Source organism: Polypterus senegalus, chromosome 8 (genome assembly GCF_016835505.1).
Source record: "Polypterus senegalus isolate Bchr_013 chromosome 8, ASM1683550v1, whole genome shotgun sequence".
Lineage (NCBI taxonomy): Eukaryota > Metazoa > Chordata > Cladistia > Polypteriformes > Polypteridae > Polypterus > Polypterus senegalus.
Window position 1 is genome coordinate 169,271,794 of NC_053161.1, and position 17,942 is coordinate 169,289,735.

The 17,942-nt window shown below is 40.6% G+C and overlaps 1 protein-coding gene across 1 annotated transcript; it reads right to left on the bottom strand.

Moving 5' to 3' along the window:
• Positions 1–8,226: 8,226 nt before the first annotated feature.
• LOC120534497 (E3 ubiquitin-protein ligase TRIM47-like) lies at positions 8,227–12,545 on the bottom strand. The gene is made up of 4 exons (XM_039762101.1): positions 11,938–12,545; positions 11,357–11,452; positions 10,778–11,011; positions 8,227–10,683 (listed from the first exon to the last, which is right to left on the bottom strand). The coding sequence occupies exons 1-4, from the start codon at positions 12,502–12,504 to the stop codon at positions 10,501–10,503; spliced, it is 1,080 nt and encodes a 359-aa protein (XP_039618035.1). The 5' UTR covers positions 12,505–12,545; the 3' UTR covers positions 8,227–10,500.
• Between the last annotated feature and the right edge of the window lie 5,397 nt (positions 12,546–17,942).

A 17,942-nucleotide genomic window follows, 5' to 3' on the forward strand; every position in this document is an offset into this window, starting at 1 on the left:
TTGAGTGTACGCTGTCTTCTAATTTTCCTGTCTGAGTGAGTGACGGGTCCTGAATCCAAAGGCAACCTCTTCTATACTGTAGTGTCTTTCGGGATGTACGCATACAGTGGCAAATCTGACAAGTGAAGTGATACACTAAGAGTGGAAGGACCTTTACCCCTTAACCACTGGCTGCCTGGGCCCTTCTACAACAGCTACTCACTCACTGCATTATTGAGAAAAGCCAGTAGTCACATCAGTGCGAGCTGGTCATTGTGGTCACTGCCTGTCAGCTCCGCAAATTTTAGCTTGATTACTTGACATCCTCAGTGGTGCAGGTATGCTGATTTTGTCCCATTACTCCTCTTTACTTGCAGCTGTGGCAGACGGCCGGGGTCTATGCCCGGCCGGGATGCCCCTTCAGTGTATATTCAGGGGGAGCAGCCCTGGACGGTGCAATACCTCCCCCTGGACGCTAGATGGCTGCCCACCTGGGTTGGAGCAGTGCCTCGGTTTCCCGCAAGGCTCCATGGGAATTGGACTTGGGTGCAGCCCTGTTGGGTCCAGCAGGCACCGCCAGGAGGTGCTGCAGCTGGGACTCCTGAGCCCATATGGGCAGCGTATTCGCCACACCTGGAAGTGCAGCCAGAATGCGACGATCAACCACCTGGAGCACTTCTGGGTGGACTAGAAAAGGGCTCAGCAACCACCACTCAAGGGCCAGAGTCGGGAGGTGGAGTGGTAGTGGTGGAAGAAGAATAAAGTGTGTGTTGTGTTTTGGTTGAGTTTTATTTGTACTGGGGACTGTGTTGTGCCTGTGGGGATTACAGGAATGACGTGCCCCACAGGTGAAGAAAAATAAAAGTTTATTTATTTTAACGTGCCTCTGGTGTGAGTCTGTGTCGGGTCAGGTGCCCATATAGCGCCTTTTGTTATACAGCTCATTGATATGACTCTTGAATCAACTAGACTGAAGGTGACATCAATAAAATATGGCCAACTTCTGTGCAATTTCAGGTTTCCCTTAACTCGTCCCACTTTTCCTGTGATGCTGACCACTTCAACTTATTAGATGTCACCTCCAGTCCAGGGAACCCTGTTGATTTTTGAGTCCGAGGTCTTTTCAGTGTCCTTGTCCTCAAGCCTCTTAAAATGTGTCCACATTGTCACGGTGGCTTCTTTTCTTGTCAGTTTATTTAGTAGAAGCTCCTATTTTAAAGTAATGTTTCACACCTTTTTTCAACTTCTAGTCTTGGAGTGACTATCATCGTTTTAGTTAACATTGCCATATTTAATGCTGTGTTGGCTTTTGAAAGTCAGTAATACTATGGAAGAGGAGGATTCAAAATGAAATCAAAGGACATGTGTACTGTAAGTGAGCCATGACAGTTAGACGTAACAGACGGAGGATTAATGGGATAAAATGAGACGGTGTGCTAGAGTGTCTCTGTTAGTGTCAGGACTCCACTTGTGCCTGCCTGTTATTTTACTGCACTTTGTAGCCCACCTTGGACTCGGCAGCAGACATTAGTCTGCCACACTGTGTCACTCCACAATGGCCATCTACAGCCACAGAAGTTTACAGAATCGGCTCATAACTTTTTTTTTTTTGTTTTTTTTGGTTAGCACATTATACAGAATCCTGTTCTTAATGCATGTCTCTTGGTAATCTGTAGGGTAGTTTCCAACTTTTTCACCTTTTTAAAACTCATTTTTGGAATATGCAGGTAGCAACTGCTCATATGCGGATAGTCCGTGATCTGCTGACAGATGACTGCGTGTTTGATGCAGAGTGAGTCACCTCACTGTTATTAGTTTATGGTCAAAAGCAGGGAATGAAGTTCAAAAACAGCTGTGTATGTGTATGACAGCCTGATTGGTCACGCATGAGCGCAAAAAACAAGCCAGGTGGTTGGTACACTCCTATAGAGCCGATCCCATGTTCCTTTAGGGGGCGATAGCTCTCTAGTTGGAATAAGTTCTTTTGTAATTGCGGCATTTTAAGTAACCGAAAACTATATAGATATAATATTAAAAGGCGATATCCCTCCCATAGTGATACGGCGGTAGAAATCACAAAAGAGAAAATAACTTAGCTTTCTTTACTGACGATTTGCGCGGCATTACCGGCAGAGGAAGCCATAGCAAGACAATACTTTTCTCAAGGTGGGATCTCGATGTATAGCTTTCTTTACTGACGATTTACACGGCATTATAGACGGAGGAAGCCATGGCAAAACAATATTTTTCTCAAGGTGGGATCTTGATGTATACAGTCTGCCATTTTTCGTCGCTGCGCTGGAAGGCTTTTCAGGACAGATGACGATACCACCCATCTGTCCGTCGGCTTCAAAGTATTTGGCTGATGTCCAAGTCTTTTATACTGGTTCCTCCACGTGCAGGCCCCCACATCGGCAAATAGTACATTTCCAAACAAGTAAAGAAGGATTTGTGCTGACTTCTAACGGAAGACAAAATAGTATACACCTATCTTTAGGCTGACTATACATTCCTCCAGCTATCTTTGTTTATCTTGTCCTATGCTTGGCCCAGCAATTCTAAATGCTGAGAGCCCCTGTGTGCTAAATTTGGCCTGGCCTGTACATGTGAGTGGATTTATAAAATAATTTTTGTATAGAGCACAGTGACATTAAACATATTCTGATTACATCCCAATAATGTCATAACATTTAAAAAAGCAGAAGACAATGTGCTCTACATAGAGGACCAACATGAACCAAAACTGCTGAAACCATCTTGTAATAGGCGATGATCAATCAGAGCAAAGAGGGAAGGGAAGGTCCTGATTTTAAGGCTATGAGGTGAATAGATAGAGCAGAACACGGTCCTGATTATTATAGAAGAAGTTTATTCTTTATAGGAAGAACACGCTTCCTTGTGTGCTGGAGCCTGTGCAGTGTGTTTGTCATGCTATGAAATTATTGTGATTGGGAGTCAGAAACAGGGTCAAAATGGGTTTGAGGCCTGCAAAATATACCCTGAATGGCAAGCCAGGACCTTCACCAGCCTGACCAGAAGAGGCCACTCCAGTCCATCTTAACACCATAGCTGGTCTAGCAAGCCTCAGAAATGGGAAGTTGAGTTAAAAGTTCAAAATGTAAGGAAACTCAATTCCCAAATCTCCATATACTTACAAGAGCATGGGGATGTGATACCAAGCTTGTTCTTGTTTGTGTTTCTCCATTCTACAGAAGCAAACCCAAACCTTGTAAATTTTCAGCTCCATTACTGCTGCTCCACAGAATTGTAGTATATAAATGGTACTCTAAAGGTCTAAATAATGACAAGGTAAAATGGGCTGTATGACAATTTTCAGATAAAAATTGGTTGACCATCATTTCCAGTGATATGTAAAACAATAAAACTGACAGGTGCCGTCTTTTCTTTTGGATATGGATGAGAATGAGGAGGAACAAGGGAGAAAGATGAAATAGTAAATAATTGGGGGCAAAAAAGCAGAAAAATGACAAGAAGTGTAAAACAGAGGTCTGGATCGCAAAATCCTTCATCTTGAATTTTGAACAAAATGGCATAACATTCAGAAATAAATAAATATCCACTTTTGGTACTGAGGACACACCAATTGGGCTATCAAACCTAACCAAACCACAAGAGCCCGGTGAGCTCCATCTTCAGTGTCAGGTCTGACTTGTCAACTAAAAAATGAAGCTATTGTACCCTCATTCAAATTTCTATCTCCCTGTCATGTGTCCAGATGTCTTTATTCTTCAAAAATGTCCTCAACTGGACTGGAAGAAAACAATACAAAAAAAACACCTGGAAGTGTGAATGTAAAAAGTGTCTCATTTTCATGGCTTTCACATAACAATTTTAACTTTCCAATGTCCTTTTTACTCACTGATTCTTTTGATTGTTGTTTACTCTGCAGATGAATAAACTGACTCGGAGACAGAATTTGACTTTGAGAAACTACTAAATCTTCTATTTAAGTGTTGTCTCGGAGTCTGTTTACTTAAATGTGTAAGCTGGTTACGTCATAATGTTCTACTGATCTGTTATGTTTAAATATGAATGCCAAACTATGTTGTCTAAACAGACCGGTCAGTCTGCTGTGACACAAATGTGAACAAAATGTCATACCACAGATAAAAGAAAGAATGACCAGGGCAAGGAGATACAAGAGAACAAGGGAACTGATGATAAGGTGAAGAGAGGATTTGAACTTTGTAGTGAATGACTTTGGGCACTTTGGTGGACATCAGTTTAAATGGCGGAAAGCCTACACTATGTATGTGAGCCCCCCCTAACTGAAGAGGGTTAAGATGTGCTCTTTAATTGAGTTTAACCTGTGCAACAACAAAAAAAAAAGGTTGAGGAAAAAAAGAAATCCTCTATCTTTTTAAAAAACGTGAAATAATCTAATCGGGGGACAAACCAGCCCAGGTTGGTGCCAGTTCTAAGCATGGATACATAGGATTAGTGTCAGGAATGGCATCTGGCTGTAAAACTTGCCCAAAACCTTAATGATGGAATCAGTCTAATCAGCTTTGGAAAATGCTACAGCATACCCCATGGGCAATATACAAGGGCCTTGTCTGACTCCTGTGGGAAGTGAACAAGGGCTACCGAGCCAAGGGTGGGCTCAGCTAAAGTTAGTGAAGTTAGTCCAGAAGAAGAAGACAGGGGAGGACAAAGAGAAGGTTTTGTTAAAGGTAAAAGTGGGGATACTGAATGTTGAGACAATGAGTGATAAGGGAAGAGACTGAATACATTTGATGGAAAGAAAGAAATTAGGAATGTTGTCTGTGCAGAAAACATGATGGAAGAGAATAAGGTAAGAGAATTGGGAGGAGGCCTTAAGTTGTTGTATAGCAGAGAGAATGAGCAAAGGAGAAATGATGTAGGTGTAGTAGTATCCGAAGAACTATAGGATAGTCTTGTCAGCATGAACAGAAGGACTGAGAGAGTGAGGAGTGTCAAGCTAGGCCTTGGTGAGAATGTATTTCATGTCATTTGAGCATATGTTCCACAAGTGGGCTGTGAGGAAAAGGAGAAGGACATTTTCTTGACACAAATTGATGAAGGGCGGTACAAGAGGGAGAAAGAGTGATTGTTGGTGATGATCTAAATGGGCTTGTGGGAAAGAGTAGAGAGATGATAGAGAGGGGAGACTGAGAGTGGGAAGTAATGGAGATCAAAGAGGATGGGGAGAGAATAATAGATTTAGTCAGGTAATCTGATTTGTTAATAGTTAACACATGTCTTGAAAAGAAAGTAAATTAGCTTTTGACTTACAGTAGTGGAGGAAGGGAAAGAGAAGTAGCTTTTCTAATGTGTTAAAGATGTCATTTGAATGAGTTAAAGAATTGTAAGGTCATAACTGAGGAAAGTGCGACAGTGCAGCACAAAGTGGTGTAGATGGACTGGGAGGGCTCAGCATGAAAATAAAAAAAGAGCAAACAGCGGCAAAGTTGAAGTGGTGGAACTTAAAAGAGGAAAGGTGTAGAAACAGGTTTAGGGAAAAGTTTTAAATGAAGTGCAGTCATTTCAGAGTGTGGCAGAATGGTGGGAGAATAGCAATGCTGTACTAAAAGTAGGCAAAGAAGTGTTGGGTAGGACGGCAGGAAGGAGCCCACCTGGGAACAAAGAGACATGGTGGTGGGACAGAGAGGTACAGGATGTCTTAAGGACTAAGCAGAAGGCAAGGAAGACTTGGTACCAATCAGTGAAGAAGGAAGTTAGAGAAATGTATAGACAGACGAACAAGGAGGCAAAGAGGGTAGTGGCAAGAGGCAAGACACAAGCTTTAGAGGAGGTGTATGAAAAACTGGGGACAAAACAGGGAGAGAGAAAATTATTTTCAGAATAGTGAAGGCTAACAACAAGGCTAGAAAGGATTTTATTTAGATAAAACAGATGAAAGATGAGAAAGGTGTACAGTAGTTTTGAGTGAACAGGACAGGATCAAGAGCAGATGGAGAGGTGCTTTGAAAAGATGAATGAAGAAAATGTGAGGGTAGTATTTGGAGATGGAATCCCAAATGAAGGGCAGTACCAAGAGTAAGGAAGGAGAAGTAAAGAAGAACCTGAAAACAATGAAAAAAGGAAAGACAACAGGACTGGATGAAATACCAGGAGAAGGGAAATATTCAGGACTGTGAAAACTATAGAAGGATAAAGCTGATGTCATATCAAATGAAAATTTTGGAAGGGATTATAGAGTGTAGGTATCAAGAGTATTGTGTAATTGAAGAATTAATGCAATGGTGAAAGCTAAGGTTTTTAAGACAGTGGTAAGGTCAGCAATGATATATGGAGCTGTGACATGAACAGTAAAGGGAACACAGGAGAAGATATTATATGTGGGAGAAATGAGAATGTTGAGATGGACGTGTGGAGTTACAATGAAGGACAGAATAAGAAATGAGACAATCAGAGGAACAACAAAAGTGGGAGAACTATCTAAGAAAGTACAGGAAAGTAGTTTGAAGTGGTATGGAACATGTAATGAGGAGAGATAATGAATTTGAGGGGAAAACAGAGATGGGAATGGAAGTACAGGGGAGGAGAAAGTGAGGTTTGATTTTGTGCATGGGAGAGGAAGAAATGATACAGTCTTTGCATTGAGAAAACTCATAGAGAAGCATCAAGAAAAACATTAAAGGTTGCATATGAAGTTTATTAATTGAAGCAGACTTATGATAGAGTACCATGCCAAGAGGTCTGGAGGTGCATGAGAGATAAAGGAGCACCAGAGAAGTATGTGAGGATAGTCTAAGATATGTATGATAGAGCAAGGACAAGATAAAAACAGCATTGAGGTAACAGACAAGTTTGAGTAGGTCTGCACCAGGGACCTTCTTGAAGTCCTTGCCTCTTTGATGTAGATATGGATGTGTTGAGAAATGGGGTAAAAGACCAATTCACCAGGTTCATGCTTTTTGATGATGGCATTGTGTTGTGTAGAACCAGAAGAGATGACATAGAGTGGAAGGTGTAAGAATAGAAGGGCCTTGGAAGAAAGGGGATTGAAGATAAATAGGAAGAAGACAGAATATATGAGGTTTAAGGATGATCAGGATTCTGAAGTTAGCCTGCAGGGAGAGCTACTGAAAACAGTAGATAAATTTAAATATGTAGAATCACTCGTAGCCCAAGATGGAAATTTAGATGCAGAGTCCAGTGTGGATGGAACAATTGGAAAAATGTATCAGGGGTATCATATGATTGAAGAACTAAGACAAAGGTTAAGGGTAAGGTTTTTAAGACAGATGTGTCGGACCTGAAAATTTTCAGTTGGATGTTTGGAGTTACAAAAAAAGGACAGAATAAGAAATGAGACAACCAGAGGTACAACAAAAGTGGGAATGATATCTAAGAAAGTACAGGAAAGTAGTTTGAGGTGGTATGGACATGTAATGACGAGAGTAACTAATATGTAGTCAAAAGAGTGATGGGAATGGAAGAACATGGAAATAGAAAGTGAGGGAGGCCAAAGCAGAGATGGATGGATACAGTAAAAGAAGATCTAAAGGAAAAGGGTCTGACTGGTGAGGAGGTGCAGGACTGAACTGTATGGAGAAGGTTGATCATACAAAGTGACCCCACAAACGAGTGGAAAAAGATGAAGAAGAAGTCCTCACTTGCAAAATCAAATTATGTCAAATAATGCATATTTTTTTTTATAGATTTTATCTATAGGTTCCAGAAAATTGAATAGTAATTAACAAATGTAATATCTACTTAGCATAGGCAGATGCCTGCTAAAGTGGTGGCAGATGCCCAAGCATTGACAGGCCACAAAAACAGGGTGGAATGAGCAGTGGGACTGTCAGGAAGTGCTTTTCCAAAAACAGTATACATTTAATCTGACATCTATAAGCAGATAATTAAACATAAATAAGTCAGAAAATGTATGCCTGGCATAATGTTCAGGTGTGTTTGGAAACTTGCATAACTGATTTTAAGTATGGTTCATTTTACATTTTTAGTTACTTCATCAAAGAGTTAGTTATCACATTGTTTATTAAATGTTTTTCAGAATCAGAATCAAAATATCTTTATTGTCGTTGTAACAAATACAATGAAATTAGGTGCAGTTCCTGCGGTGTCAAAACATAAATATAATTACAAAAGGATAAGAAGAAATAAGGTAGAACACAAACATTCAACATAAGACCTTAATTGCACATGAAACACTATTACACAAGATGTCATCTATTGCACTGCTGCATTGGAGGTGATTAGGTGGCATTCAGTGCCCTAATAGCAACAGGGTACAAACTGCTATTCAGTCTATTAGTCTTTATTTTGATGCTCCTATATCTTTTGCCTGATGGCAGTTATTTGTAACAATAACTCATGTTCATATAATAGAATGCAAAAACATGAATTAGTAGACCACATTAAATGTGTTGTATTTAAGAGCACTTTACAAAATCATGAAATTAAAAATGTGGCCCAATTATGCCCAGTTGTGACACTTCTGGTGCCAAACCTTTCAGTATTTTGTGTTGTTTGTCCCCAAATGTACTTCATTCCTTGTTAATTGTTATTATTAGGATATGATTAAGGCAGACAGGTAAACAGAAAAAAGATAAAGAATAAGACATTGATAAAAGAGATTGAAGAACTAAACACTATGCCGAAGAGGATTCTGGCACTGATGCTCTTTGTGTTGCTGATGGTGTGGAAGGAGTGCTACGTGAGCTCTGCAGCTGTCTGACCAAGGCTGCAGCGGCTGGGTCCCGGGGCACCCGTTCCCTTCGCTCAATGTGTGCCTTGACAAGGGAACTTCCTAACTCCTCAAGAAATATTCTCCGCTTGTTTTTTCTGATTGAGTTCCACCCTAGGTGAATGTGGGTCCACAACACAAATGCATTGTATGCAGACACATCTAGAATGTTATAAAACACAACCATTGGCCATCTCCTGGTCATTCTCTGGCAAGTGTAGGTGGCAGTCAGCTTGTCCAGGTTGTCCACTCCACCTTTGTTTTTATTATAGTCCAAGATAATTATGGGCTTTTTGTCGCTTGCTGATGACACAGCTGCGTCTTTGTGAAAAGTGGACATAAGTATCACACTCCGGTGTTTTTTTGGACAATATGAAACAACCGTGGTGGTGTCTGTAAAAGCAAATTTTAAAGAAAGTGGAGCCCTGTCCTTCACCTGCAAAATTTCGGCAGGCAGCTCAGGTTTATTTTTTTTTACTGTGCCCACCATGGTAAGTTTCCACCTGAGAAGTACTTGTCCAAGGTCATAGCTGGTAAAGAAATTGTCACATGTGATATTGTGACCCCGCAGTCCAGTAGTCATATTGAGGACTACACGTTTTCCTTGACTTTTCTCAGGAATGCCACTTGCATGTTTGCCTGTGTAAATCTGCAGATTCCATGCATAGCTGGTTTTTGCATCTCAGGCTGCCCAAATTTCCGTATTTCCCTGGCTTACTAGGCATGTACTGCCGGAAAGGGCATTTTCCATGGAAAGGGACAAAACGTTCATCTACTGTTACCTCTGACCCTGGGTTGAACATCAGTGGAAGGAGCTGCACCCACCTTTCCCAGACATCCCTGATGGGAGCAAGCTTGTCAGATTTTTCTCTAGTTTGTTTTGTTTGTTCAGGTAAGGAGACACACAGGCAAAGAGAGAAGCCCCTCAAAGTGTGTTTATGATTTTTGTTTTGACCCTAACTATTGTTTTATAACCTTAAATTATAACTGGGTCAAAACTGACCCTACCAACACAAAGGTAATAATTTTCACCAGAGCATTTTATAATTTGGTACAATTTTTTTTGTTTTTGTTTTATTTTAATTAAATACAGATTCCTGACAAAGTCAAAAAGCCTTGATGCAATAAACAAAATTAGGTAGTAGTTTTATACGTTTAAAAAGTAAAACGGGTCGGTGCTGACCCTAACACAAGAGGAAGGTTAGACACCTTTTAGAAATCTTTCAAATTTATAAAATTTTAACATTAGCATGTGAAATTATTGACTTCAGGTCACACACCATCTCACTGGTGAGGACTGTGGTTTAATGCTTGTTACTGGCCAAACAACCTGCTGTGAAAAATAACCTTCTCAGTTGATCTTTTCTGAGACCACTGCCCTCCTTCCTCCAGTGATATCCATCTCTTTTCTGCCCAGCATCTTTCTCTCTTGACAATGGGAAATTGGCTTTAAACCAACCCTTTGCAATTCCTAACAGGCCTATTGTGTAACAGAGCCACCTGGTGAACTCTAGTCAAAGTCACAAGCAGAATATTTACTCCTCCACTTGTCTGAATTGAGCATATAACTTCCACAAAACAAGTTTTACTGTTGTACTCCACTTGGCACAAAACTTACGAAAACCCTCCATATTGTTTGACTAAACTCAACCTAATTAGAAACTGTCTTACATTTTAAGAGGACATTTGTGGTTCTCAGATTCTGCATGATGTGACGTGATTCATCAACACCTTACAACAGAAAGACAAGAGCAGAATGAAAACCTTAAACACTTGTGATGAGCAGCACAGATTCATCTACCTGGTCAACTGAGGACACACAACCCACCATCCTCACTGATCTTCACAATCTCCCAGTTGCTGATTTCCTCCAGCTTCTTCTTCAGATCAGACAAACTCTTCCTCAGTGTCTCAGGAAGCAAATCTTCACTAGCACTTACAGCTGGTGTGTCTTGATCTTCAAGAGGGAAATGGAGAGATGAAAATTTCTACAAGAAAAGAGTAGAGAGAAGAACATGAGACACAAAGACTGACTTGTATGTCACACAGGTTGGCTGGCATCCTTCGGATCAAATCTCTCACCTTTAGGAAGTCGATGTGGTTTTCTGTTTGTGAGAGCTTATCCAGATGAGTGTTTCTCCTCTTCAGCTCTTTGATTTCTTTCTCCAGTTGCTCCATAACCTTTTTAGCCTCTCTCACTTTCGTTCTCTCGTGACGTCTAATGACCTCAGTGACCTCTGACCTCAGTCTCTCTATGGACTCAAGTGCAGACTTGAAGATCTCCTCGTGTTCCTTCACTTCTCTCTCTGCTGAGCTCTGATCAGAAGAAAACAGAAATTAATTTCAGTCTCAAGAGCTTCAGAGAAGTAGAATTTTAAATTAGAAAAAGTGGAAAAGCAAAGCAGCAAACAGTTTATTGAAGATTAAGAATCGGAATTAAAATATTGAAGGTAACTGGGTATTCATACATGAAAAATGATCAAAACTTGCTTACAATCTGAATTTTATGTTTAAAATGGCCTTTACTCAAAAGCTGCACATTTTTATGCTCAACATGTATGATAATAGCAAATCAATTTGTATAAAAGCAGTTTTTCCTAATTTCATAGCACCTTTGACCTTCATTCAAATCTTCACTCACTTCAACTGTGATATTCTCACCTGAATCTTCTCTATGGTCTCCTTCATCTCTTTCAGTTTCTTTTTATTCTTTTTAATTTTCTTTTTCATAATTACCCTTGTCTCTTCCAGGTGATTCTATATGAAGACAAAATGGACTAAATTTTACCATATTATAAAATATATAGATTGTAACCTTAGTGGAAGGTTTTACCACAGAGCACTTTTTATTGTCACTCATTCTTATATTTTAGAACTTCCTTAGTACACTAGAGGATTGTGGTTAGCCACCGCCTAGCCAGGCAGCACTGTGCACATTGCAGGAATCAGCCCTGGTCATGATGACATTCTGTCACAGGTAGCCACACACTCACACATCCACACACACGCACACACTGTGTCTTTATGGGCTGCGTTAGATGAACCAAACATAGTGGATGTTTTCTGAAAAAAATAATTAAATACATATACATATAAGCATACATTTAGTGGAAAGGAGTCACCTTTTGAAAAAATAGCACTAAACTCTGTTCGATCCTGAAAGGTAACACAGACCCCCGCACTGTCCCGACCCCAGCTTCTTCTCCCACAATTACCCTTCCCATCGCTACTTCTCTCCTCACCTGTCTCGCTGCTCGCTCTTCTTCAGGTGTCACCGTGTCGTGATTCTTATGTTCAGTCGCCACACAAAGTAAGCACACACATGTCTGGTCGGTCCTGCAGAAGATTTCCAGAACTTTCTGATGTTTCTCACAGAGTTTCTCTTCGAGGCTTGCTCTCTTCGGCTCTCCCAGTTTGTGTCTTTTCAGCACATCAGACCGCCGGTGAGGCTGCAGGTGAGTCTCACAGTAGGAGGCCATGCAGGTCAGGCAGCTCTTCACGGCTCTCAGTTTTCTCCCCGTACAAACATCACAGGGCACATCGTCAGGTCCAGCGGAACTCTTCAGTTTCTCGATCAGTTCTGCTAATACGGTGTTTTTGTTCAGCTCCGGCCTCTCGTTAAATGCCCGTCTGCACTGAGGACACTGGTAGCCTCCCTGTGTGTCAGGCTGGTCCCAGTAGTCATTAATGCAGTCCATACAGTAGCTGTGTCCGCATACGAGAGTGACCGGCTCCTTCAGGACATCCACACACACCGGGCAGGAGTACCAATCGGCGGACAACGAAGGGTTATTAGTTTCTGCTGCCATCGCGAACGTCTAAGCGGTCTGACAAACAGGCGTTAACAGGGAAAAAGTGAAAGTGAAAGAATCTCCGAGGACTTCCGGATATGTGCACACACTGATTTCATTTTAATAAGGCAGTTCAATTAAAGAATGTGGATATATATATATATATATATATATATATATATATATATATATATATATATATATATATATATATATATATATATATATATATATATATATGGAGAGAGATATACTTTCTTTTTCTAAATGAGTACTTGCTTTCAGCACTGATGAAATGCGATCATCGCGGCTGGAATTAAAGATTAATTGGCTGTGACAATAGCACAGGAAACGGGAATGAAGAAAAACATAATTAACAAAAAAAAAAAACAGCTAAACGGGACCGATCAGCTAAGTCGCGTTTACCAGAATTTGGCATTCCTTTTAACTCTTAGAAATTCTTTACTTCACTTCATTGCGATATCATTCATATCCACAAGATGGCGGTGTAGGATAAATCACATGCCTTGACGTACAGTGATTCATAATTTTAAAAGGTTGATTTCAATAGAACTGTAATATGCAAACAATTACAAATACTTGCAAGAAAAGGTCATGCTGTGTAAGGTGCTGTATAGAATTTATCAGCCTTGTCGTGGATACTGAGCCAACACATCTCATATTCTGACTGAAGCACAATAAGAACATGGCAACACAAGTAACTTTTTGCTGATGACATTTGCAGGGGATTGATAACTGTTATTTCTTAGGTCTTACCTAAGTTTGACTAAAAAGATGACCAAATTTGACATCAAGTCAAAAAACAAAATGCAGAAGAGAAAAGAACCAACAAATGAAAACCATGGTTCCACATCTATGTAGAACTATGTCCCATGGGGCAGTCAAGGGTCAGTGTCCATGGTCCTCTATACAATAAAAAGTAATAGCAGTGCCTAAAATGATCAAAGTAAAAAGTATGTGAACCCCTAGGAATTATCTATATTTAAGTCTAATTCCCATATAAAACATGGTCGTATCTTCATGTCAGTAACAATAATGAGCAAACACAGTCTCCTATAACTAAAGATACACAGATTTTCAGAGAATTTTTGACCATATTGAATAAATCACTCAAACTGTGAAACTGAAGGTTGGAAAAAGTAAGTGAAGTCTAAGCTAATGACTTTTTAAAAAGCTCATTGCAGTCTGAATTTAGCACACCTGGAGTCCATTTAATGAAAACAGTTCAGAGGTGTGGCCTCGAATGACTTTGATTGATAAAAAAACACTATAAAGTTTCAGTTTGAGCTTTTGACAAGAAGCAAATCCAGATGGGAATCATGACTCACACAAAAGAGCTGTCTGAAGAGCTACAATGGAGAATTGTTAATCTACATAAGGCTGGAAAGGGTTACAAAGTCATCTCAAAGATTTTAGATATTCATCAATCTACTGTTAGGCAAGGTGTCTATAAATGGAGACAATTTGGTATTGTGGCTACTCTGCCTAGAAGTGGGCGCCCTGCCAAGATGACCCCAAGAGCACAACATAAAGTCACCAATGAGGTAAAGAAGAACCCTAGAGTGACAGCAAAGGACATGAAGAAGTCATTAGAACTGGCTAACATCTCTGTTCATGAGTCAACTATACGCAAAACATTGAACAAGAAAGGAGTCCATATCAGGATATCAAGAAGGAAGCCACTGCTATCAAAAAAGAACATTGCTGAACGCCTGAAGTTTGCGAAAGAGCACTTGGACACTCCACACCGGTACAGGGAAAATATTCTGTGGAGTGATTAAACCAAAATTGAACTATTTGGGAGGAACAAGCAGAACTTCATCTGGCGTAAAAAGGGCACTGCATATCAACATCAAAACATCATCCCTACAGTAAAGTATGGTGGAGGGAACATCAGGATTTGGGCCTGCTTTGCTGCATCAGGGCCTGGACAGCTTGCCATCATTGAGGGGAAAATGAATTCACAAGTATATCAACAAATTCTCCAGCATAATGTGAGGGTGTCTGTCCATCAACTTAAGCTCAGAAGAGGCTGGGCGATGCAACAGGACAATGACCCCAAACATCGCAGCAAATCTACAGCACAATGGCTTCAGAAGAACAAACTTGGCCTTTTGGAGTGGCCCAGTCAGAGCTCAGATCTCAATCCTATTGAGATGCTGTGGAATGACTTGAAGAGAGCCATAAACAGAAGACAACCAAAGAAAATGGAAGAGTTAAGGCAGTTCTGCAGGGAAGAATGGGCGAAAATTCCCCCCACACGATGTGCAGGTCTGATCTGCAGTTACTGCAGCATTTCTCAACCTTTAAGTATATGCGACCCGAGTTTTCATAACAGTTTTAATTGCGCCCCCCTAAAGTTTTTTTGAAAGGAGCACACTAATACCAATTTGTTCTTTTTTAATTAATGATATATCTTAGATACATATTTTGTTACACCTACTTAACTTTTATCGACATTTATCTAACTCTATATTTATTTTTCTAGTATCAGAATATAGTTTAAGTTAATTTGTTTTGGTTTCAATAGATGTATTTTTCATATTTTTGATTCTTGTTTTCTTTTTTTTCACATCTTTGCCCCCCTTTTTGTTACTTCGCGCCCCCCTAGGGGGGCCTGCCCCGCAGGTTGAGAACCACTGAGTTACAGGAAGCACCTGGTTGAGGTCATTACTGCCAAGGGAGGGTCAACCAGTTATTAAATCCCAAGGTTCACTTACATTTTCCACTACCACTGTGAACGTTGAATGAGTTTGTAAAATAAAGACATGAAAGAGTAGAATTTTTTGTGTGTCATTGGCTTAAGCTCATTGTGTATATCAGTACCTGTGGCTTAGATGAAGATCAGATCACTTTATATGACCAATTCATACAGTAAATCAGATCATTCCAAAGGGTTCACATACTTTTTACTTTGACTGTAGGTGTTTAGGTCCTCACAAACAGAAGAGATGCTTGTTGCTTGTCTGATGGCTCATGTTTTACATACCACAACATAATGGAAAAAAGAAGAAAAAGGGCAGAGCTTGCTTCAGAACTTGACATACCTGATAATCCTTCATTCTGCAGCAACTTCACCAGGCAGCTTGTTAATAGCTATCTGAAGAAAGGGCAAGCACAACTGTACTGGAAAGCCATCCCACAATGACTAAATGTGACATGCCTAGTGATTTTCAGTCATGTAAACTGACATGGCCATTTGATGAGGTCAGCAACTTCAGTTGGTAAGTCTGACATACCCCATGACTAGAAGTTGTGTAATGTGACACTGAAGTACTGTGACGTGCAGGCAGTCACTTTCTGACCTTTGTCTCAGGGAATGGGAGTGCTGGGAGGAGAGGTCTCTTATTGTAAGAGTCTGGCACAACTTCTGGTGGTAAGTGACAGGGGTAGGGCTTAAAGCTGGGGCAGAGTAGCTGAGATAGGAAAGCTACAGGGCTTTGATAAGTGGCTATGGTTTTGGAGGCATGCAACGGAACCCAAAATAACGGAGCTAACAATAGCCCTCTGTTTGTACAGAACCACACTGAACAATAAACTCAAAGAGGCCCCGTCAGCTCTGAGTCCTCCTGTTCTGATTTACATGGGTCGCTACAGTACTGTTTAGTCATTTCCATGACTTTACATTTATAAACAGAACACTTGTAACCAAACTAGCTTAAAAGTGTGAGAAGAGGGCCAGTTTATGAGTGTGTGTGTGCAGATGTATACTGTACATATTGTATTTTTACTATGTAATTCTTTTTGTATTATTGTCTAAGCTTTCTCAAATCTATTATGAAAACTGCAAGTAAATGAGCCAAATGAGCAGTCTTTCCTGGATGAGACTGCTTAATACAGTCAGAAGAGACCGTCCGGAGAAGAATTTTGGAATATTTAAAGTCCTGTCTGGGAAAAGAAAAGGCAGTGTGGTAAGAGGTCTATTGCTAACAATAAAAAACACTGCACAACAAAGTATTTGCTTCTTGAACACTGTTGGGTGTTTCTTATAGATTTTTGGGTGCTGATCACAAATATCACATCAAAATTTACCCATCACATACTGTTTCACTTTTGTCATGATTTTTTCTTGTATTTGTATCCAAACATTTTCACTCCTGTAAGTGACTTATCAACAACGGTTTGTGCAGCCTGGGCATGTCCAAGCATGGAATCAGGCTACGTCGGAAGCTGTTCTGTGGAAGTTGACATCCTGGGCATGCCTGTGCTGGTCTGAACGAGCCTGATGCTGTCTCAGAATGCTATAAAGGTGGCTTGCATACACCGATCCTGCTCATTTGGTTTATGTAGATAGTCAGTGTGTATGTATAGTATCAGTATAGTAAAGTAGAGTATCTGTAGCAATATAACAGTAAGTAAGCTTGATGCTTTAGACATTTTGGTGTCAAGTGATATGTCTCGTCAATGTCGTAACAGCCGTGATACATTCTGCTATATCTGTGGCGAATATACAGTGCATCCAGAAAGTATTCACAGCACATCACTTTTTCCACATTTTGTTATGTTACGGCCTTATTCCAAAATGGATTAAATTCATTTTTTTCCTCAGAATTCTACACACAACACCCCATAACGACAACATGAAAAAAGTTTACTTGAGATTTTTACAAATTTATTAAAAATAAAAAAATTGAGAAAGTACATGTACATAAGTATTCAGAGCCTTTGCTCAATACTTTGTCGATGCACCTTTGGCAGCAATTACAGCCTCAAGTCTTTTTGAATATGATGCCACAAGCCTGGCACACCTATCCTTGGTCAGTTTCGCCCATTCCTCTTTGCTGCACCTCTCAAGCTCCATCAGGTTGGATGGGAAGCGTCGGTGCACAGCCATTTTAAGATCTCTCCAGAGATGTTCAATCAGATTCAAGTCTGGATTCTGGCTGGGCCACTCAAGGACATTCACAGAGTTGTCCTGAAGCCACTCCTTTGATATCTTGGCTGTGTGCTTAGGATCGTTGTCCTGCTGAAAGATGAACCGTCACCCGAGTCTGAGGTCAAGAGCGCTCTGGAGCAGGTTTTCATCCAGGATGTCTCTGTACATTGCTGCAGTCATCTTTCCCTTTATCCTGACTAGTCTCCCAGTCCCTGCTGTTGAAAAACATCCCCACAGCATGATGCTGCTACCACCATGCTTCACTGTACGGATGGTATTGGCCTGGTGATGAGCGATGCCTGGTTTCCTCCAAACGTGACGCCTGGCATTCACACCAAAGAGTTCAATTTTGTCTCATCAGACCAGAGAATTTTGTTTCTCATGGTCTGAGAGTCCTTCAGGTGCCTTTTGGCAAACTCCAGGCGGGCTGCCATGTGCCTTTTACTAAGGAGTGGCTTCCGTCTGGCCACTCTACCATACAGACCTGATTGGTGGATTGCTGCAGAGATGGTTGTCCTTCTGGAAGGTTCTCCTCTCTCCACAGAGGACCTCTGGAGCT

Bases quoted from the DNA above. Each gene is read 5' to 3' on its own strand.
- LOC120534497 (XM_039762101.1), bottom strand. From the start codon at position 12,504: ATGGCAGCAGAAACTAATAACCCTTCGTTGTCCGCCGATTGGTACTCC. The intron at 11,453-11,937 runs GTGAGGAGAGAA...GTCTTCATATAG, and splicing joins AAGAGCGAGCAGCGAGACAG to AATCACCTGGAAGAGACAAG. The intron at 11,012-11,356 runs GTGAGAATATCA...TCTTCTGATCAG, and splicing joins AGACCATAGAGAAGATTCAG to AGCTCAGCAGAGAGAGAAGT.